Source organism: Glandiceps talaboti, chromosome 5, assembly GCF_964340395.1.
Source record: "Glandiceps talaboti chromosome 5, keGlaTala1.1, whole genome shotgun sequence".
In the NCBI taxonomy this organism is placed as follows: domain Eukaryota; kingdom Metazoa; phylum Hemichordata; class Enteropneusta; family Spengelidae; genus Glandiceps; species Glandiceps talaboti.
Genome location: NC_135553.1, coordinates 24,018,550 through 24,042,324, shown reverse-complemented (window position 1 = coordinate 24,042,324; position 23,775 = coordinate 24,018,550). Strand labels below are relative to the sequence as shown.

The window sequence follows — 23,775 nt, the reverse complement described above, 5'->3', positions numbered from 1 at the left end:
TAGTGTTTGCCGGTTGTCTTTTATTTCCCTGTATATATGTTTTGGGGTCCACATTTATAGGTGTACGTCACCTGTGTGGACTGCCTGACTTTTGTGAAAGTTAAAAAAATAAATAAAATAAAGAAATTACCATACGCGAGTGGAAAAGTACCTTTAATAACTTTCTATGTTGTCTCGCTGCCAGACGCGTGACTATCGTCCCTATAATCTTAGCTTTGTATATATGTATGCCGAGTGGCTTGGCCGCGAGAAGAGATAGAGGGACTAGTCCCGAGTCTGGCAGAAAGATTAATTGCCATGTACATATTGCAGTAATCTTATAGTACATTAGTCTCGCTGCCAGATCGTGACCCTGAGCTTTGTAAGGCGCACAAAGTGTGCCTTGACCGGCTTAGCCACGAGAAGTGAGGAACTTTAGTCGGGACTAGTATTTCTCTTCTCGCGGATAAGCCACTCAGCATTTATACAAAGATTAGGGACGATTGTCTAATTTAATGTGTGTCAAGTTTACTGTTCCATATGTTGTGCTTTGTCATTTTTTGTATTTAAATGTTTCTTATTTGTGATAGTTCCTATGGAAATCTGGAATGTTGTATATACACCTACAAGTACTAGTATGTTTGTTAGTCACTATTGAAGCTTTGCTATTTCTTGATCCCTTATGGCATGTATTCTGTATATGTATCCATTTTTAGGTAAATTTTTATTACATTTGGTGAAAATTATTATTGTTAGCTTGGCTGCGAAATTAATAGTACATGTACTGGAACACTGTATTGTATGTAAAATCATAGTGGTAAAATGTATTTTGACATTCACTGCATCGTTTAGCAAATCATTATATTGGTAGATGTCGTTCACACCGTCTACTTTAGTGGACTTGGTGCAAAATTGACCTTGGCTCTCAATGTATCTGCATTACTTTCACAACTATGTGTAATGTGTAATTTCTCTTTATTCAAAAGAGGCAGGACATATTGGTGTGTGTTTACTGGTTTGGTAGTTCTCTTTTTGGAGGATGTGGTGGTCCTGAAAAGGACCGTTTGGTTAGTGTATGCTGGGCATACGATTTACTTTTTGGATTGAGTCTTCTTTGGTAAAAGTACTGCCTGGATGTTTGGCAATACACCACCCTGAGCAATGGTGACACCGCCCATCAGTTTGTTCAATTCTTCGTCATTACGGACAGCCAGTTGCAAGTGACGTGGAATGATTCTGGTCTTCTTGTTGTCACGGGCAGCATTTCCTGCCAACTCTAGGATTTCAGCAGCCAAGTATTCGAGAACGGCAGCCAAGTAGACTGGGGCACCTGCACCAACGCGTTTAGCATAGTTGCCTTTGCGAAGGAAACGGTGCACACGTCCGACTGGGAACTGTAAACCAGCACGGCTGGAACGGCTCTTTGCTTTACCCTTAGCTTTACCTGCTTTACCACGTCCAGACATTATGAAGTTGTTGGTTTTTCGTGAGTACTGTCTACTGATGTTAAATGACTGAACCTACCACCAAACTGTCCAAATTTATAGCCGAAGGGAGAATTCTGCTAACAGTCAATTTTGGCCAATCACAACAACGAACTGGTAATGAGAGTCAAACCTAACCAATGACAAAGAGTTGATTTGTCGCGAAATTAAATGCATAAATAGAAGGTGATAATTCTAATTGAATTTTCTCTTTCCCGCCTATCACTTCATTATCATTAGAATTCCTCATTTGCATTCCTTTGGTAATAAAAAGTGCACCGTTTGCATTGCCTCAACACACTGAAATCATCATCCGATTGAAATCAAACATGCCTCCCAAGGGAAGTGGAAAAGCTGCAAAGAAAGCCGGTCAGGCTAAAGCTGTACGAAGTGGTGACAAGAAGAGAAAGAGACGCAGAAAGGAAAGCTATGGTATCTACATCTACAAAGTTATGAAACAAGTTCACCCAGACACTGGTATCTCATCCAAGGCCATGTCTATCATGAACAGCTTCGTCAACGATATTTTCGAACGTATTGCAGCTGAAGCTTCCCGTCTTGCCCAATACAACAAGAGATCCACCATCACGAGCAGAGAGATCCAGACTGCTGTACGTCTCTTGCTGCCCGGTGAGCTTGCAAAGCACGCCGTCAGTGAGGGAACCAAAGCCGTCACCAAGTATACCAGCTCCAAATAATTCGTATGCCCAGCATACACAAACCAAACGGTCCTTTTCAGGACCACCACATCCTCCAAAAAGAGAACTACCAAACCAAACAACATGACTTTAATGCATACACAATTTAAATGCTCTGATCATATATTGTATTTTCTGATACAAATTTGAACAATTCCGAATTATGTCTCTTAGACACACACAATACACGGTCAAAAGGAATGACACTAAATCATATCATTTAATTTTTAACATCAAATTCTCCGTAGAGAATACATCCATAATAATGTAAGTAAATCTGTTCGCTATAATCTACTTATCACTTTTGAAGTAAAACTGGCAAGATTTTTGACAACAAATTAATAAAAGTCGTACAAAGAAATGGTTGTATTGATATACTATTGATTTTACTGATAAACATGACCGAGGACATTTCAGAAAAATTTCACAGTAAATGACAATGGTTTTGTAAGAAAACCTCCGACCTGGGCTCGGTAAATTAACAAATACAACTGGTACTTGGATAGCTTGCACGGCTCCGTAGATCCGACTAACAACGACAAACAACCTGGCCTAAGCATCAACAGGTGGCTGACGAGAGTCAAAAGAATGTATAACCTGCTGAATAAAAAGAGGAGTATAAAGTAAATTGGGGGCGCCATACATACCATGGCTGTGTATATACGTATCCACATTTACTTATATATCTATATTCCGTATGTATGTGTTCATGTACCTACTAGTATATACGTATACCCACGTACTGTGTAATTGTCCATACATTTTGGTATCTTCTATATATGAAAAATACTATATGTATGTATTCATAAACATGCATAAGCTGATGAAACTTTCTTCCAAATACAAACTTGAACTTTGAGACCTTAAATTTTAGACCGAGACTGAGGGCGAGCGATACAAACGTCAAGGCATAATATGTAGCGGAACAATAAAAAGCAAGGAGGGCACCAAATGTCAGCATTTATTCATACTGTTAGTCACCAGATATCTAATTTATGCATTACATCCACTACTAGTTGAGAAATAGCTTTACATGCGATAATGTAGAATTCGCATTGTTTAACTATGCATATATGTACTAATGTTTCTTTTCATTGTATTCCTTTGACCTCATTGTCAGCTGTGTGCTTGTATCTCAGTTATGCACCAATACATGGAACACATACTGAAAAAAAACATGTCTCGACATACTTCAATACGGATTTTTATGAGTACAGTAACGGTAATCGATACTGAAGAGAAATAACACATTCAGGTGCTCGATTATATCATGGAAGTATGTTGTAGAAATGAACTGTTTTGTTAACTGTTATTAAAGTCGTGGGTGTTAGAGAGAATACATCCATATTTATGCCAAGTAAATCTGTTCGCTATAATCTACTTATCACTTTTAAAGTAAAACTGGCAAGATCAGTCGTTTGGTGCATTCTACTTATCCAGTTCCACGGATGATAACGATGCCCTCAACGATGTATTTTTAGTTTATTTTTTCACTTGACTGTGTGCGCTCTAAAAACGGCGAATACTACACTTTGTTTTTGAAACCAGGATTTCAGTCCAAGATTCTTTCATATTAATTTTAGCGGTTATGTAAGATCAAACTTCTCTTCTAGACCAACATCGTCGTAAACCACAGCCTCTTTTACGGCACCGTCCAAGGTGCTTCGCAGTGTCGCGGAAGAAGTAACAGCACAACTCTGATTTGCAAGAATGCTAGACCATTAGTGAGCCTAGTACATCCATGGCTAGACCAGCTGTCCTATATAGATCAGTCAGACTATGGATGGTCAGACACTTAATCGACATTCTAATCCGATACTCGATTGATCATCAGCACTGAAGTTAGAAACTTGGAGGAGGCATTAACAAATTTACACTACTTTAGTTAGTTTCGGTAGTTCTCTTTTTGGAGGATGTGGTGGCCCTGAAAAGGGCCGTTTGGTTTGGGTTTTTGTAGGTGGGTCTAACCACCAAATCCGTACAAAGTACGGCCTTGGCGTTTCAGAGCATAGACGACATCCATGGCGGTGACGGTCTTTCTCTTGGCGTGCTCGGTGTAGGTGACGGCATCACGGATGACGTTCTCCAAGAATACTTTCAGAACACCACGGGTTTCTTCGTAAATGAGACCAGAGATACGCTTGACACCACCACGACGGGCCAAACGACGGATAGCTGGTTTGGTGATACCCTGGATGTTATCACGAAGAACTTTACGATGACGCTTGGCACCTCCTTTTCCAAGACCTTTACCTCCTTTACCACGACCAGACATGATTATTGTAAGATATTGTTTTAAATTGGAAAATTTACGTTGTTATGGTTTCTCAAGCGTTACCCCATAGTTTATATAGAGCCGAGACGAACGTAATATCAAACAACGTCTTTTCACACTTGCAAATGACCGCTATTATCTGAGTTGGAATTCCCGCTCTTTTTCACAAAACAGCTTCACCAAGCTCGTTCATTCGCACTTGGGATCCCAAGCCGTGATTTTAAGATTTCATGAAACAACAAATTGTTAGTTGATTATTATTGGTAGATTATTTATTATGCCTCAGCTAATAAGAATGTAAACATTACTTCTGTAACAGGATTCTCATTTTAGGTCAAATTCTGGAGAAATGCCTTTTAAAAACATAATGAATATCTCGTTTAAGATATTTTAGAGTGTTTAGATACAAAATAATAAACTTCTCTCTGATATCCCTATAACCGACATTTTAGAATATTAATAGTTTTCAAATGTTAGTATTATTAATGACATCACCATCAAATTTACAGTGTCGTAAAGCAATAGGCCAACACGGCTTGACTTAAATGTGCAACACTAATTCACAATCCCTCTATCGGGGACTGTGAGTAGTTGTAATTTAACCATAAATATACACGATTTTAAATGTTTTAATAATTCTAAAGTCAAATCAGAAGTAAAAGTCGATAAATAAGTCTCTCTCAAACGTTTATGGTTACAAGATGTGAAGAGTTCGTTTCCCCATCAACCAGGCTCCATGTCATTTAATTAGGATCCAAACATTCCAACGACACTACGCTGCACCAGTACCATCAAACCATAGACCGTACGTTTCGTGTATGGTCTATGGTCTATGGTCAAATTTATCATTTCTCCGTTGACATCAAATTTATACATTGTACAACTTATATAAATAAATGAAGGTATCGATATCCTAAAGGAACTGATGTAGATAAGCATATGTTATTTGCCAAATACCGTTCCATATTTTGCTGCGAGAGGTAATTTTTCTGGTATAACGGAGAGCCGGAGGCGAGCCGTTATACCAGAAAAAATTACCTTGAGCAGCAAGATGTGGAACAGTATTTGGCAAATAACATACTTATACGTCACCTGCGACTATGAATTCATTTTTGAATGTCTAAAAATGCTGTTTCATTTTAAAATAAAATCACTTCCGCGTTATACTGTTGAGGGTAGTATCACGCACCTCTCTGATAACTGCAATGCGGTTGTTTACTTGTCAGCCTTAACTTTATCATCCAATCAGAGTGCGCGTTTGCTCAGTAGTATGACGTAATGTTTACTATTTGCATATCGCTCAGCGATATATTCAAACTTATAACCATCAGCTGAATAATGAGTGCGTCTTTGTTTTGCGTACTGTATTCCATTAAATGTACATAAATGTTCGTGATATGCTTTGTTGTTCTAGTTAAGCAAAAATTACACCCTCTGTGGTGGTAATTTTCATATCCTTCATAAATTTAGGAATTCATGTTTACGATCGCGTGACGACCGTGCGTTCGCCGTCACTGGACTTTCACGGTTGTGTGTGGAATTTTTGACTATTTCCCTGTGACATGAAAAGTACAGTTCAAAGACTTGTTTCAATGTATACAACGGTGATATTTTGTTCGCTTGAGAACAAATTTGGCATTGGAAATGTTGGTTATAGCTCGATCTCTAGTTGTCTGCTAGATTTGTTTACAAGGGGACGTGCAGTGATCACGTGATACAACAAGCAAAAATACGGCTGTTGTGAAAAATACGCCTGTGTATCTGCAGGGCTCTCGACCAATGAAAATGCGAGATTGGTGACAGGTGACGTATAACCCAACTTACACCGATCGACTAAAGATAGAAATCATTATCACAGCTTTGTTATCTGTATAAAGGAAATGAGATAGTCACCTTCTCATTGTACGGTAATTCAAATTCCTAATAATTTCAGCATATCTTGGGACCCATAACCGACCAATTGTTTTCGCGTGTTAATTTAGAGAGTACTTTATGAATATCTCATGTAGTCGTACCGATACCAATGTTCTACATGTTACCACTATAGTTATTTAATATGACCCCTCATGACACTTTGTCAGCATTTCCTACATGCGAATATGTTTTGTGAAATATTTGTAATAATAGTCATCGACGCAATTTGAGATAATATAGTTCAGCCTACTACTAGATATATTTGAATTGTGTGCAGCGGAAATTTAATGGTAGAATGCAGCTAAGTTTTCGATCTATTTGTTTGTGTCTTTACTTTAATATCATGAATACATAAATAAATTAAGCGACTGCAAATGTATTTATTTGAGTATTTGTTGTAGCTTTCCATTATCTCCTCTATTCGTAGTTTTAAGATATTATTTCTGGGTTTTTTTTGTAATTTATACATTTGGCAATTTCCGCTCCAAGACAGATTTAGGCTTATTGTACTAATTGTAGGTGTTTCCATTCATCTTGTACATGTATTGTAACTGTAGTGTTTGCCGGTTGTCTTTTATTTCCCTGTATATATGTTTTGAGGTCCACATTTATAGGTGTCCGTCACCTGTGTGGACTGCCTGACTTTTGTGAAAGTTAAAAAAATAAATAAAATAAAGAAATTACCATACGCGAGTGGAAAAGTACCTTTAATAACTTTCTATGTTGTCTCGCTGCCAGACGCGTGACTATCGTCCCTATAATCTTAGCTTTGTATATATGTATGCCGAGTGGCTTGGCCGCGAGAAGAGATAGATGGACTAGTCCCGAGTCTGGCAGAAAGATTAATTGCCATGTACATATTGCAGTAATCTTATAGTACATTAGTCTCGCTGCCAGATCGTGACCCTGAGCTTTGTAAGGCGCACAAAGTGTGCCTTGACCGGCTTAGCCGCGAGAAGTGAGGAACTTTAGTCGGGACTAGTATCTCTCTTCTCGCGGATAAGCCACTCAGCATTTATACAAAGATTAGGGACGATTGTCTAATTTAATGTGTGTCAAGTTTACTGTTCCATATGTTGTGCTTTGTAATTTTTTTTGTATTTAAATGTTTCTTATTTGTGATAGTTCCTATGGAAATCTGGAATGTTGTATATACACCTACAAGTACTAGTATGTTTGTTGGCCAGCTTTGCTATTTCTTGATCCCGCATGGCATGTATTCTGTATATGTATCCATTTTTAGGTTAATTTTTATTACATTTGGTGAAAATTATTATTGTTAGCTTGGCTGCGAAATTAATAGTACATGTACTGGAACACTGTATTGTATGTAAAATCATAGTGGTAAAATGTATTTTGACATTCACTGTATCGTTTAGCAAATCATTATATTGGTAGATGTCGTTCACACCGTCTACTTTAGTGGACTTGGTGCAAAAATGACCTTGGCTCTCAATGTATCTGCATTACTTTCACAACTATGTGTAATGTGTAATTTCTCTTTATTCAAAAGAGGCAGGACATATTGGTGTGTGTTTACTGGTTTGGTAGTTCTCTTTTTGGAGGATGTGGTGGCCCTGAAAAGGACCGTTTGGTTTGTGTATGCTGGGCATACGATTTACTTTTTGGATTGAGTCTTCTTTGGTAAAAGTACTGCCTGGATGTTTGGCAATACACCACCCTGAGCAATGGTGACACCGCCCATCAGTTTGTTCAATTCTTCGTCATTACGGACAGCCAGTTGCAAGTGACGTGGAATGATTCTGGTCTTCTTGTTGTCACGGGCAGCATTTCCTGCCAACTCTAGGATTTCAGCAGCCAAGTATTCGAGAACGGCAGCCAAGTAGACTGGGGCACCTGCACCAACGCGTTTAGCATAGTTGCCCTTGCGAAGGAAACGGTGCACACGTCCGACTGGGAACTGTAAACCAGCACGGCTGGAACGGCTCTTTGCTTTACCCTTAGCTTTACCTGCTTTACCACGTCCAGACATTATGAAGTTGTTGGTTTTTCGTGAGTACTGTCTACTGATGTTAAATGACTGAACCTACCACCAAACTGTCCAAATTTATGGCCGAAGGGAGAATTCTGCTAACAATCAATTTTGGCCAATCACAACAACGAACTGGTAATGAGAGTCAAACCTAACCAATGACAAAGAGTTGATTTGTCGCGAAGTTAAATGCATAAATAGAAGGTGATAATTCTTATTGAATTTTCTCTTTCCCGCCTATCACTTCATTATCATTAGAATTCCTCATTTGCATTCCTTTGGTTATAAAAAGTGCACCGTTTGCATTGCCTCAACACACTGAAATCATCATCCGATTGAAATCAAACATGCCTCCCAAAGGAAGTGGAAAAGCTGCAAAGAAAGCCGGTCAGGCTAAAGCTGTACGAAGTGGTGACAAGAAGAGAAAGAGACGCAGAAAGGAAAGCTATGGTATCTACATCTACAAAGTTATGAAACAAGTTCACCCAGACACTGGTATCTCATCCAAGGCCATGTCTATCATGAACAGCTTCGTCAACGATATTTTCGAACGTATTGCAGCTGAAGCTTCCCGTCTTGCCCAATACAACAAGAGATCCACCATCACGAGCAGAGAGATCCAGACTGCTGTACGTCTCTTGCTGCCCGGTGAGCTTGCCAAGCACGCCGTCAGTGAGGGAACCAAAGCCGTCACCAAGTATACCAGCTCCAAATAATTTGTATGCCCAGCATAAACAAACCAAACGGTCCTTTTCAGGACCACCACATCCTCCAAAAAGAGAACTACCAAACCAAACAACATGACTCTAATACAAACACAATTTAAATGCTCTGATCATATATTTTGTTTTCTGATACAAATTCTGATACAACTCCGAATCATATCTCTTCGACACATTACACGGTCAAAAGATATGACACTAAAGCTTATCATTTATTGTTTGACAACAAGTTAATAAAAATCGTACAAAGAAATGGTTGTTTTGATATACTATTATTTTGACGACCAAGGACAGTTCAGAAGATTTTCACAGTAAATGACATAATGGTTTTGTAACAAAACCTCGGCCTGGGTTAACAAATACAACTGGTACATGGATAACTTGCACGGCTCCGTAGATCCAACTGACTGATTATTTACAAGGACAAACGACCTGGCCTAAGTATCAACAGGTGGCAGACGAGAGTCAAAAGAATATATACGCAATTTAACCCACTGGAAAAAAAACCAGGAGTATAAAGTAAAAAAAACTTGGGGGCGCCATACATACCATGGCTGTGTATATTCGTATCCACATTGATTTACTTGTATATCTATATTCCGTGTGTATGCGTTCATATACCTACTAGTATAACACATTCAGGTGCTTGATTATACCATGGAAGTATGTTGTAGAAATGAACTGTTTTGTTAACTGTTATTAAAGTCGTGGGTGTTATTAGAGAGAATATATCCGTATTAATGCCAAGTAAATCTGTTCGCTATAATCTACTTATCACTTTTGAAGTAAAACTGGCAAGATCAGTTGTTGGGACACTCTATTTATCCAGTTCCTTCCACGGATAATAACGATGCCCTCAGCGATGTATTTTTAGTCTATTTTGCAGGATGTGGTGGCCCTGAAACGGTCCTTTTCAGGACCACTACATCCTCCAAAAAGGGAACTACCAAACCAAACAACATGACTCTAATAAAGTTTAAAGTTTATTTATTTTCTAAAGCACCTTTTCTATTTATTAATATTCAAAAGCGCTGTACATAAAATAGCTTTAAAAGCATGGTAATACAATATAAGAAAGCTAAAAACAACAAATCGGTTACAATAATTACAAAAAGGCTAAAATGACTACTTAGTAAAAGACACATGGTAATAAATTAATACAGTTTATAATATTGTTTAAACAGATGTGTTTTAAGTTCACCTTTAAAAAGTTCAATGTCAGTGAACATAGCTTTGGTCAACAAATGGTAAGTGCTCTGTCATTTAGTGTATTAAATGATCGAGGTACAACAAGATTTTGACTACAGTCGTTACGTAAATTGTAACGGGAATTGTTGGTACGTGTGAACGAATCCTGGATATACAAAGGTGCTTGACCATTCAAAACCTTAAAAACTAGTAAAATTGCTTTAAAATCAACTCTTGCCTTGACAGGCAGCCAGTGGAGCTGAATAAGAGATTGAGTTATTCCATCATACTTTCTCAAACCTTTTACAACTCGTGCTAAGTTTCTGATATTCCTATAGCTCGTCAAACATTCACACAGCATGTTTGACTCGACATCAGCACTCGGGCTAGGGCTTAGTTCGCAAGGGACAATATACACAAAAACAAACAAACAAAGAACAATATTTAATAATAAAACTGATAAAGATGACAAACACAAACATGAACAACAGAGTAATTCCATATTAATATCAGCAAGAATCAGAATGGGTTTCATAAAATATGAAATGATCAATTGATATCGATATGCAGTTATACTCTGTTGTTCATGCATGTCTGCCATGCTGTACATATTTCGTATGTTTACTTCAGTCTAACCTACATGTAGGTCGTAATCAAACAATCATTTCATTGAAGTTTCTAGATCAGGTTGGAATTGTACTTTATTCACTTTTCGTGTAGGGCCTGTGCAACTTCAAGATAGAAACTTGGAGGAGGCATTAACAAATTTACACTACTTTAGTTAGTTTCGGTAGTTCTCTTTTTGGAGGATGTGGTGGCCCTGAAAAGGGCCGTTTGGTTTGGGTTTTTGTAGATGGGTCTAACCACCAAATCCGTACAAAGTACGGCCTTGGCGTTTCAGAGCATAGACAACATCCATGGCGGTGACGGTCTTTCTCTTGGCGTGCTCGGTGTAGGTGACGGCATCACGGATGACGTTCTCCAAGAATACTTTCAGTACACCACGGGTTTCTTCATAGATGAGACCAGAGATACGTTTGACACCACCACGGCGGGCCAAACGACGGATTGCTGGTTTGGTGATACCCTGGATGTTATCACGAAGAACTTTACGATGACGCTTGGCGCCTCCTTTTCCAAGACCTTTACCTCCTTTACCACGACCAGACATGATTATTGTAAGATATTGTTTTCACTTGGGGAGTTACGTTGTTATGGTTTCTCAAGCGTTACCCTATAGTTTATATAGAGCTGAGACGAACGTAATATCAAACAACGTCCTTTCACACTTGCAAATGACCACTATTATCTGAGTTGGAATTCCCGCTCTTTTTCACAAAACAGCTTCACCAAGCTCGTTCATTCGCACTTGGGATCCCAAGCCGTGATGATTTCTGGAAACAACAAATTGTTAGTTGATTATTGGTAGATTTGCCTCAGCTAATAAGAACGTAAACATTTACTTCTGTTACAGGATCCTCATTTTACGTCAAGCTCTGGAGAAACGCCTTTTGAAAACATAATAGATATCTCGTTTAAGATATTTTAGAGTGTTTAAATACAAAATAATAAACTTCTTTCTGATATTCCTATAGCCGACAATATTATAAGTTTTATAAATGTAAGTATTATTAATGACATCACATCAAATTTACAATGTCGTAAAACTGTAGGCCAACACACGGCTTGACTTAATGTGCAACAGTACTTCACAATCCCTCTATCGGGGACTGTGAGTAGTTGTAATTTAACCATAAATATACACGATTTTAAATTTTTTAATAATTCTAAAGTCAAATCAGAAGTAAAAGTCGATAAATAAGTCTCTCTCAAACGTTTATGGTTACAAGAGGTGAAGAGTTCATTTCCCCATCAGCCCTCCATGTCAATTCATTACGATCCAAACATTCCAACGGTACCAGTACCATCAAACCACAGCCCCTAAGTTTCGTGTATGGTCTATGGTCAAACCTATTAATTATTTCTCTATTGGCATCAAATTTATACACAGTAGAACTTATACAAATAAATGAAGGTATCGATATCCTAAAGGAACTGATGTAGATAACACGACTTACACCGATCGACTAAAGATAGAAATCATTATCATAGCTTTGTCATCTGTATAAATGAAATGCGATAGTCACCTTCTCATTGTACGGTAATTCAAATTCCTAATAATTTCAGCATATCTTGGGACCGATAACCGACTAATTGTTTTCGCGTAGAGAGTACAATCCAGTAATTTATGAATAACTCATATAGTCCACAGACAAGTCTTCTTACTTGTCTGTGTATAGTCGTACCGATACCAATGTACTACATGTTACCATTATAGTTATTTAATATGACCCCTCATGACACTTTGTCAGCATTTCCTACATGTGAATTGTTTTGTGAAATATTTGTAATAATAGTCATCGACGCAATTTGAGATAATATAGTTCAGCCTACCACTAGATATATTTGAATTGTGTGCAGCGTAAATTGAATGGTACATTGCAGCTAAGTTTTCGATCCATTTGTTGGTGTCTTTACTTTCATATCCGGAATACATAAATAAATTAAGCGACTGCAAATTTATTTATTTGAGTATTTGTTGTAGCTTTCTATTATCTCCTCTATTCGTAGTTTTAAGATATTATTTCTGGTTTTTTTTTTGTAATTTATACATTTGGCAATTTCCGCTCCAAGACAGATTTAGGCTTATTGTAATTGTAGGTGTTTCCATTCATCTTGTACACATATTGTAACTGTAGTGTTTGCCGGTTGTCTTTTATTTCCCTGTATATATGTTTTGGGGTCCACATTTATAGGTGTCCGTCACCTGTGTGGACTGCCTGACTTTTGTGAAAGTTAAAAAATAAATAAAATAAAGAAATTACCATACGCGAGTGGAAAAGTACCTTTAATAACGTTCTATGTAGTCTCGCTGCCAGACGCGTGACTATCGTCCCTAATCTTCATGATCGTTGTATATATGTATGCCGAGTGGCTTGGCCGCGAGAAGAGATAGAGGGACTAGTCCCGAGTCACTAGTCTGGCAGCGAGACTAATTGCCATGTACATATTGCAGTAATCTTATAGTACATTAGTCTCGCTGCCAGATCGTGACTCTGAGCTTTGTAAGGCGCACAAAGTGTGGTGTGGAGTCAGCCAACGTTCTGTTTAAAGTCCTTGGAAAGTTTGACGATATTTCAGGTTTAAAGATTAATATTGAGAAATGTGAAGCTGTCTGGCTTGGTAACTGGAGCACCCGGAAGGACAGGCATTTCGGGGTCAGATGGCCCACCTCAACCATTAAAATTGTTGGTATACATTTTTCACACAATAAAGCTGCTGCCCAATTGGAGAATCTTACAAAACCAATAGAAAATCTAAAAAATATATTAAAGCAATGGAAATGTAGAAAATTAAGTCTTATTGGAAAAATTCAAGTTATAAAAACATTAGCGCTCTCGAAACTGACCTATATTTTGATTAATACGACGATACCAAATGACATAATAAATGAAATACACAAATTAATTTATGATTTTCTATGGGAGGGAAGGGATAGGGTTGCTAGAAAAGTTATGATTGGGGAGGTGGGCCATGGTGGTCTCAAAATGCCTGACCTTTTTCTTATGAAGAGTGCTCAAAGGATTCTTATACTTAAGCAATTATTTTGTAGTGATTGTATTCACCCTTGGAAAATGTTAGTACTTGATAAGTTTAAGAACGTTGGGGGACCGCTTTTATTGAAATGTAACTTTAAAAGAACGCTTTTACCTGTGTACCTGACAGATTTCATCGGTGAGTGTCTGGATATTTGGTCCGAAGTAAATAACTTGGGGGACAAGGATCATGATCATTTGATTTGGAATAATAAACACATCTTAGTAGATAGGAAGTCTGTGTTCTATGGCAAATTCCAGGAAGTGGGTTTTTCCTCTGTGTCGGATTTTTTTCATGGCCAATCGTTAGTTCCATGGCATATATTTGAACAGAAGGGGTTGACTTTAAATCACAAACTGAAATGGATGGGATTGATACATTCTATCCCAGATTTTTTAAAAGCTAAGCAGTTAGGGCATTCAACTAACGATATCTATATTAATATTGGAAACGAAAGAATTTTGTTTGAGTCACTTTCAAAGACGGTTCTAAAGAGTAAACTTTTAGAAAATAGAATTGTGAAGCCAAACACTGAGGAAACCCTTGAGAAATGTTTAACTTTCACTGGCCTAAATTGGAAAAAGTTGTATGAGCTTAGTTTTAAAGTTTCCAATGAAAGTAAGTCAAGAGAATTCCAGTTCAAGCTTTTACATAATATTCTTTATACAAATCAGCAACTTCATCATTATAATCCAGCAAAGTACCCAAAATTTCTTTGTGGGATTTGTCAAGAAGAACCAGAAACGTTGGAACACCTTTTTTTTTAAATGTAAGGATACTAAGGCCCTGTGGGGCGAAGTTATCAACGTAATGGGTAATTCGCTAAGTTTGTCGTCATTTCCGTCTAAGCTATGTATGATTCTTGGTGACCCACAAGAAAGAATGATTATAAATTTTGTTTCTTTAGTTATTCGGAAATATATCTATTGGGTAAAATTAAAGGAACAGAAACCATCCTTTAGGGAATTCAATTTATTACTTTGTAACATATATAATATAGAACTATTTAATGCTAGGGCAAATGATAAAGTAAATTTCCATCAAATGAAGTGGCTACCTTTGCACCAATTTTGTGTAAATACGAACACGTCATTAGTTGAAGTCTAGTTGCTGTTTTTTTTTGTTTGTTTTTTTTCCACAAAATCAAACTCTTTGGATGCAAGTCAAATTTTCTCTAACCTTTCTTAGTATTCTTTTCGTTCTGTTTTTCCTTGTGTGCTGTATACTTCTTTGTTTTGTACGTAAATAAAAAAAAAAAAAAGAAAAAAAAAAAGTGTGCCTTGAGCGGCTTAGCCGCGAGAAGTGAGGAACTTTAGTCGGGACGAGTATCTCTCTTCTCACGGATAAGCCACTCAGCATTTATACAAAGATTAGGGACGATTGTCTAATTTAATGTGTGTCAAGTTTACTGTTCCATATGTTGTGCTTTGTAATTTTTTGTATTTAAATGTTTCTTATTTGTGATAGTTCCTATGGAAATCTGGAATGTTGTATATACACCTACAAGTACTAGTATGTTTGTTAGTCACTATTGAAGCTTTGCTATTTCTTGATCCCTTATGGCATGTATTCTGTATATGTATCCATTTTTAGGTAAATTTTTATTACATTTGGTGAAAATTATTATTGTTAGCTTGGCTGCGAAATTAATAGTACATGTACTGGAACACTGTATTGTATGTAAAATCATAGTGGTAAAATGTATTTTGACATTCACTGCATCGTTTAGCAAATCATTATTTTGGTAGGTGTCGTTCACACCGTCTACTTTAGTGGACTTGGTGCAAAAATGACATTGGCTCTCAATGTATCTGCATTACTTTCACAACTATGTGTAATGTATTTCTCTTTATTCAAAAGATAATTCGTGTGCCCAGCATACACAAACCAAACGGTCCTTTTCAGGACCATTACATCCTCCAAAAAGAGAACTACCAAACCAAACAACATGACTCTAATAAAGTTTAAAGTTTAAAGTTTATTTATTTTGTAAAGCGCCTTTTCTATTTTGTAATATTCAAAAGCGCTGTACATAAAATAGATTTAAAAGAATGGTAAAACAATATAATAAAGGTAAAAACAACAAATTGGTTATAATAATTACAAAAAAGGCTAAAATGACTACTTAGTAAAAGACACGTGGTAAATACATCAATACAGTTTATAATATTGTTTAAACAGGTGTGTTTAAGTTCACCTTTAAAAAAATCAATGTCAGTGATCAACTTTAGTTCTCCAGGAATTGAGTTCCATAGCTTTGGTCCGCAAAGCGCTCTGTCATTTACTGTATTATATGGTCGAGGTACAACAAGATTTTGACGACAGTCGTTACGTAAATTGTAATTGCCTCCTTCCAGACATCTGGAAATGTACCATTTTGAAGGGAGCGATTGATCATGCAGGTAATGATCAGAAAATAATACATATACAATTTAAATGCTCTGATCATATATTTCATTTTCTGATACAAATTTGAACAATTCCGAATTATATCTCTTCGACACAATACACGGTCAAAAGAAATGACACCAAAGCTTATCATTTAATTCTTGACATCAAATTAATAAAAGTCGTACAAAGAAATGGTTGTATTGATATACTATTAATTTTACTGATAAGAATGACCAAGGACATTTCAGAAAGAATGTATAACCCGCTGAATAAAAACAGGAGTATAAAGTAAAAGTAAATTGGGGGCGCCATACATACCATGGCTGTGTATATGCGTATCCACATTTAATAACTTATCTGTATTCCGTATGTATGTGTTCATATACCTACTAGTATATACGTATACCCACGTACTGTGTAATTGTCCATACATTTTGGTATCTCCTATATATGACAAAATACTATATGTATGTATTCATAAACATGCACAAGCTGATGAAACTTTCTTCCAAATACAAACTTGAACTTTGTGACCTTAAATTTTAGACTGAGGAGCAGTGAGACGGAGACTGAGGGCGATCGATACAAACTTCTAGGCATAATATGTAGCGGAACAATAAAAAGCAAGGAGGGCACCAAATGTCAGCATTTATTCATACTGTTAGTCACCAGATATCTAATTTATGCATCACATCCACTACTAGTTGAGAAATAGCTTTACATGTGATAATGTAGAATTCGCATTGTTTAACTATGCGTGTACTATTACTAATCTTTCTTTCCATTGTATTTCTTTGACTTCATTGTCAGCTGTGTGCTTGTATCTCAGTTATGCATCAATACATGGACCGCATACTGAAATAACCATGTCTCGACATCCACGGCTAGACCAGCTGTCCTATAGATCAGTCAGACTATGGATGGTCAGACACTGCTTAATCGAAATTCTAATCAGATACTCGATTGATAGTAACCTCCTAAGTAACAAACATTCTCACAGCATGTTTGACTCGACATCAGCACTCGGGCTAGGGCTTAGTTCGCAATGGACAATATATACACACAAAAAACCCAAAGAACAATATTTAATAATAAGACTGATAAAGATGACAAACACAAACATGAACAACAGAGTAATTCCATCAGAATGGGTTTCCTAAAATATGAAATGATCATTTGATCTGCTGTTGTTCATGGATGTTTGCCATGCTGTACTGCTGATATTGGTATTAGTATATACTAGTATTTCGTTTGTTTACTTCGGTCTAACCTAGGTCGTAATCAAACAATCACTTCGTTGAAGTTTCTAGATCATGTTGGGATTGTGTTTTATTCACTTTTCGTGTAGGATCTGTGCAACTTCAAGTTAGAAACTTGGAGGAAGCATCAAGAAATGTACACTACTTTAGTTAGATTCGGTAGTTCTCTTTTTGGAGGATGTGGTGGCCCTGAAAAGGGCCGTTTGGTTTGGGTTTTTGTAGTTGGATCCTAACCACCAAATCCGTACAAAGTACGGCCTTGGCGTTTCAGAGCATAGACGACATCCATGGCGGTGACGGTCTTTCTCTTGGCGTGCTCGGTGTAGGTGACGGCATCACGGATGACATTCTCCAAGAATACTTTCAGAACACCACGGGTTTCTTCATAAATGAGGCCCGAGATACGTTTGACACCACCACGACGGGCCAAACGACGGATAGCTGGTTTGGTGATACCCTGGATGTTATCACGAAGAACTTTACGATGTCGCTTGGCACCTCCTTTTCCAAGACCTTTACCTCCTTTACCACGACCAGACATGATTATTGTAAGATATTGTTTTCAATTGGAAAGTTACGTTGTTATGGTTTCTCAAGCGTTACCCCATAGTTTATATAGAGCTGAGACGAACGTCATATCAAACAACGTCTTTTCACACTTGCAAATGACCACTATTATATGAGTTGGAATTCCCGCTCTTTTTCACAAAACACCTTCACCAAGCTCGTTCATTCGCACTTGGGATCCCAAGCCGTGATTTTAAGATTTCTGGAAACAACAAATTGTTAGTTGATTATTGGTAGATTTGCCTCAGCTAATAAGAATGTAAGCATTTACTTCTATTACAGGATCCTCATTTTACGTCAAGCTGTGGAGAAACGCCTTTTGAAAACATAATATATATCTCGTTTAATACAAAATAATAAACTTCTTTCTGATATACAATTGCTCTACAGTAACTATGAAGTATGGAATAATTACAACATACCGTATTTACACACAAAAAAATGAGTTCAGTCAAAAGATATAAAACAGGTGGAAGGAAATATATAATAAAACTATACACATACTTTGGTGAAGTTTGATGCATCCACAGGCCAAAATTTGATAAGACTGGTAATGTCTTACAGAATATGCAAGTTTATTGTCTGATAAGAAAGTACTCTTTGATCGCTGATTTAAAAGCATTTCTGTTGGTGATGTTACGTATCGTGTGAGACGTCATTCCAGATTTTACCACTATGGTAGTCTAGAGAGTACTGGCTAAGAGTGAACGTTTTCCTTGGTATGGAAATATTACAATTCGTCACCGATCTTGTTTGGTTGCTATGTTGAATGAATGAAAAGTAATCGCTGAAATGTCTTGGTAGTCTATTAATAATAAGATCGTGAATAAATATACAAATCTGACATTTAAATTGACTATAAATATCAAGAATGCCAAGAGTGTGAAAAGGGGGTTTACTATGGGTAAAAGAATCATTAAAAGTAATAATGCGAACAAGTTTTTTCTGTGCCTTTAAGATAGGATCTAATGAAGTTGTCACATACCATTCCAACCGTAGAAATGAACTTGAGATATTTTGTACATAGAAAGCATAAACTGCAGATAGAAAACCAATATGGTATCGATTTAATGGATTCTATTGTCTTAATCTAAGCACTTTAACAAAACCAATATACAAGTTTGAACACAAAGCAAGAGATTCCAATTAGATACGATGAAACATGAGTAACAAAAGAAAACAACTGGATGAAACAATGCAGAAAAGTATTTTTTAGCAATAACAATGAGGGTGTGAAATTGATCTCCGGTTGTATTTGTATAGCCTTTGTTAGCAGTAAATCAAGTTCAAACAAACAATGCGGAACTTAAGACAAAAGAAACTATTATGTGCTATATCGAAATTGCAGACAAATATGCTGCTGACATCAATGTCGGGTTGACGTCATACAAACTTATTACAATTTCAAATGAATAGAATTTGTATACATTGCTAGTCGGCAGCACCTGTCATAAGAATATTGTAATAGTAAACGATCTCGTCGATCTGTGAAGAATGATCTAGGGCTGGATTGTCTCGACTGGACGATCTATCTGATCGATCCAGTTGGACGGTCCACGTTTCTGGTCATACACAGACGTTCCTCTCGATTGGTGAGCCAGACGTTATACTACGAAATAAACCGTCTTCAAGTTATATTCTGTTGTGTCCCTGTACAGTGATTCCGTGTGTACCTCTTGCTAAGTATAATTCCCTAGTAAACGTTAATCGATAGTAGTTCTTATTGGCATATCGAAAAGAGATTCAAAGATTGTCAGTAGATAAAGACGTATTTCCCCAGACTTCTAAACAATATGATAGGTGAGGAAGGATAAGTGAATTGTAGAGTAGTACAAGTACAAATTTTGGAAGGTAGTGTCGAAGTTTAGATATAATGCTAATTTTAGGATTTATTTCACCGAGCACTTTAGAGATTTGTGATTTCCATGTAGCATGATTAACAATAATACTACCCAGGTAGCAACTATTGTTCACTTCTTTAAGTATTTCATTATTAATGTAGAGATCATGCTGCACCTAGTTACATATCGGATCTGATCAGTTATAAGCATGCTCCACGTGTACTTCGCTCCAACAACAAAGGTCTATTACACATCCCACCCTGCAAACTTAAATCCTATGGTGAACGTGCTTTTTCACGCGCTGCCCCGCAATTATGGAACAGTCTTCCGGCTGCTCTGCGTCAATCACCAACTCTGGACAAGTTCAGGAAAGACATTAAGACTCATCTTTTTATGAGAGCATTTTGATAAGAACTATTTTTAGTGTCCTGTAAAATGCCTTTGAACATTCTGAGTAATGGATTCAGACGCTATATTAATTGTTTGATTGATTGATTGATTGATTGATCATGGTGATTGATATGTTTATGATGAGGTGAAAGAAGCATATAACCATAGCCCCTTCGTTCCGTGTATGGTCTACGGTCAAACCTATCAATTATTTCTCCGTTGGCATCAAATTTATACATTGTACAACTTATACAAATAAATGAAGGTATCGATATCTTAAAGGAACTGATGTAGATAACGCGACTTACACCGATCGACTAAAGATAGAAATTATTATCACAACTTTGTCATCTGTATAAAGGAAATGCGATAGTCACCTTCTCATTGTACGGTAATTCAAATTCCTAATAATTTCAGCATATCTTGGGACCCATAACCGACCAATTGTTTTCGCGTGTTAATTTAGAGAGTACTTTATGAATATCTCATGTAGTCGTACCGATACCAATGTTCTACATGTTACCACTATAGTTATTTAATATGACCCCTCGTGACACTTTGTCAGCATTTCCTACATGCGAATATGTTTTGTGAAATATTTGTAATAATAGTCATCGACGCAATTTGAGATAATATACTTCAGCCTACTACTAGATATATTTGAATTGTGTGCAGCGGAAATTTAATGGTAGAATGCAGCTAAGTTTTCGATCTATTTGTTTGTGTCTTTACTTTAATATCATGAATACATAAATAAATTAAGCGACTGCAAATGTATTTATTTGAGTATTTGTTGTAGCTTTCCATTATCTCCTCTATTCGTAGTTTTAAGATATTATTTCTGGGTGTTTTTTTTGTAATTTATACATTTGGCAATTTCCGCTCCAAGACAGATTTAGGCTTATTGTAATTGTAGGTGTTTCCATTCATCTTGTACACATATTGTAACTGTAGTGTTTGCCGGTTGTCTTTTATTTCCCTGTATATATGTTTTGGGGTCCACATTTATAGGTGTCCGTCACCTGTGTGGACTGCCTGACTTTTGTGAAAGTTAAAAAATAAATAAAATAAAGAAATTACCATACGCGAGTGGAAAAGTACCTTTAATAACTTTCTATGTTGTCTCGCTGCCAGACGCGTGACTATCGTCCCTATAATCTTAGCTTTGTATATATGTATGCCGAGTGGCTTGGCCGCGAGAAGAGATAGAGGGACTAGTCCCGAGTCTGGCAGAAATATTAATTGCCATGTACATATTGCAGTAATCTTATAGTACATTAGTCTCGCTGCCAGATCGTGACCCTGAGCTTTGTAAGGCGCACAAAGTGTGCCTTGACCGGCTTAGCCGCGAGAAGTGAGGAACTTTAGTCGGGACTAGTATCTCTCTTCTCGCGGATAAGCCACTCAGCATTTATACAAAGATTAGGGACGATTGTCTAATTTAATGTGTGTCAAGATTACTGTTCCATATGTTGTGCTTTGTAATTTTTTGTATTTAAATGTTTCTTATTTGTGATAGTTCCTATGGAAATCTGGAATGTTGTATATACACCTACAAGTACTAGTACGTTTGTTGGCCAGCTTTGCTATTTCTTGATCCCTTATGGCATGTATTCTGTATATGTATCCATTTTTAGGTAAATTTTTATTACATTTGGTGAAAATTATTATTGTTAGCTTGGCTGCGAAATTAATAGTACATGTACTGGAACACTGTATTGTATGTAAAATCATAGTGGTAAAATGTATTTTGACATTCACTGCATCGTTTAGCAAATCATTATTTTGGTAGATGTCGTTCACACCGTCTACTTTAGTGGACTTGGTGCAAAAATGACCTTGGCTCTCAATGTATCTGCATTACTTTCACAACTATGTGTAATGTATTTCTCTTTATTCAAAAGAGGCAGGACATATTGGTGTGTGTTTACTGGTTTGGTAGTTCTCTTTTTGGAGGATGTGGTGGTCCTGAAAAGGACCGTTTGGTTTGTGTATGCTGGGCATACGATTTACTTTTTGGATTGAGTCTTCTTTGGTAAAAGTACTGCCTGGATGTTTGGCAATACACCACCCTGAGCAATGGTGACACCGCCCATCAGTTTGTTCAATTCTTCGTCATTACGGACAGCCAGTTGCAAGTGACGTGGAATGATTCTGGTCTTCTTGTTGTCACGGGCAGCATTTCCTGCCAACTCAAGGATTTCAGCAGCCAAGTATTCGAGAACGGCAGCCAAGTAGACTGGGGCACCTGCACCAACGCGTTTAGCATAGTTGCCTTTGCGAAGGAAACGGTGCACACGTCCGACTGGGAACTGCAAACCAGCACGGCTGGAACGGCTCTTTGCTTTACCCTTAGCTTTACCTGCTTTACCACGTCCAGACATTATGAAGTTGTTGGTTTTTCGTGAGTACTGTCTACTGATGTTAAATGACTGAACCTACCACCAAACTGTCCAAATTTATAGCCGAAGGGAGAATTCTGCTAACAGTCAATTTTGGCCAATCACAACAACGAACGTAATGAGAGTCAAACCTAACCAATGACAAAGAGTTGATTTGTCGCAAAGTTAAATGCATAAATAGAAGGTGATAATTCTTATTGAATTTTCTCTTTCCCGCCTATCACTTCATTATCATTAGAATTCCTCATTTGCATTCCTTTGGTTATAAAAAGTGCACCGTTTGCATTGCCTCAACACACTGAAATCATCATCCGATTGAAATCAAACATGCCTCCCAAGGGAAGTGGAAAAGCTGCAAAGAAAGCCGGTCAGGCTAAAGCTGTACGAAGTGGTGACAAGAAGAGAAAGAGACGTAGAAAGGAAAGCTATGGTATCTACATCTACAAAGTTATGAAACAAGTTCACCCAGACACTGGTATCTCATCCAAGGCCATGTCTATCATGAACAGCTTCGTCAACGATATTTTCGAACGAATTGCAGCTGAAGCTTCCCGTCTTGCCCAATACAACAAGAGATCCACCATCACCAGCAGAGAGATCCAGACTGCTGTACGTCTCTTGCTGCCCGGTGAGCTTGCCAAGCACGCCGTCAGTGAGGGAACCAAAGCCGTCACCAAGTATACCAGCTCCAAATAATTCGTATGTCCAGCATACACAAACCAAACGGCCCTTTTTAGGACCACTACATCCTCCAAAAAGAGAACTACCAAACCAAACAACATGACTCTAATAAAGTTTAAAGTTTAATTATTTTCTAAAGCGCCTTTTCTATTTTTTAATATTGAAAAGCGCTGTACATAAAATAGATTTAAAAGAATGGTAAAACAATATAATAAAGGTAAAAACAACAAATTTGTTACAATAATTACAAAAAGGCTAAAATGACTACTAAGTAAAAGACACGTGGTAATACATCAATACAGTTTATAATATTGTTTAAACAGGTGTGTTTAAG

The 23,775-nt window shown here is 37.2% G+C and overlaps 6 protein-coding genes and 3 pseudogenes across 6 annotated transcripts; 3 read left to right on the top strand and 6 right to left on the bottom strand.

Moving 5' to 3' along the window:
- Positions 1 to 1,070: 1,070 nt before the first annotated feature.
- Positions 1,071 to 1,445, bottom strand: LOC144435028 (histone H2A-like). The gene has a single exon (XM_078123566.1). It carries the CDS (start codon positions 1,443 to 1,445, stop codon positions 1,071 to 1,073), a length of 375 nt encoding a protein of 124 aa, XP_077979692.1.
- Positions 1,446 to 1,792: 347 nt separating this feature from the next.
- On the top strand, positions 1,793 to 2,161 carry LOC144435231 (histone H2B, gonadal pseudogene; annotated as a pseudogene).
- Positions 2,162 to 4,124: 1,963 nt separating this feature from the next.
- On the bottom strand, positions 4,125 to 4,436 carry LOC144435935 (histone H4). The gene has a single exon (XM_078124576.1). The coding sequence runs from the start codon at positions 4,434 to 4,436 to the stop codon at positions 4,125 to 4,127; it is 312 nt and encodes a 103-aa protein (XP_077980702.1).
- Positions 4,437 to 7,968: 3,532 nt separating this feature from the next.
- Positions 7,969 to 8,343, bottom strand: LOC144435030 (histone H2A-like). Its single transcript, XM_078123568.1, has one exon. It carries the CDS (start codon positions 8,341 to 8,343, stop codon positions 7,969 to 7,971), a length of 375 nt encoding a protein of 124 aa, XP_077979694.1.
- Positions 8,344 to 8,690: 347 nt separating this feature from the next.
- On the top strand, positions 8,691 to 9,059 carry LOC144435175 (histone H2B, gonadal pseudogene; annotated as a pseudogene).
- A 2,053-nt stretch (positions 9,060 to 11,112) lies between these two features.
- On the bottom strand, positions 11,113 to 11,424 carry LOC144435938 (histone H4). The gene has a single exon (XM_078124579.1). The coding sequence runs from the start codon at positions 11,422 to 11,424 to the stop codon at positions 11,113 to 11,115; it is 312 nt and encodes a 103-aa protein (XP_077980705.1).
- Positions 11,425 to 17,789: 6,365 nt separating this feature from the next.
- Positions 17,790 to 18,101, bottom strand: LOC144435939 (histone H4). Its single transcript, XM_078124580.1, has one exon. The coding sequence runs from the start codon at positions 18,099 to 18,101 to the stop codon at positions 17,790 to 17,792; it is 312 nt and encodes a 103-aa protein (XP_077980706.1).
- Positions 18,102 to 22,367: 4,266 nt separating this feature from the next.
- LOC144435132 (histone H2A-like) lies at positions 22,368 to 22,742 on the bottom strand. The gene has a single exon (XM_078123693.1). The coding sequence runs from the start codon at positions 22,740 to 22,742 to the stop codon at positions 22,368 to 22,370; it is 375 nt and encodes a 124-aa protein (XP_077979819.1).
- Positions 22,743 to 23,087: 345 nt separating this feature from the next.
- LOC144435168 (histone H2B, gonadal pseudogene) lies at positions 23,088 to 23,456 on the top strand (annotated as a pseudogene).
- The last annotated feature ends 319 nt before the right edge of the window (positions 23,457 to 23,775 follow it).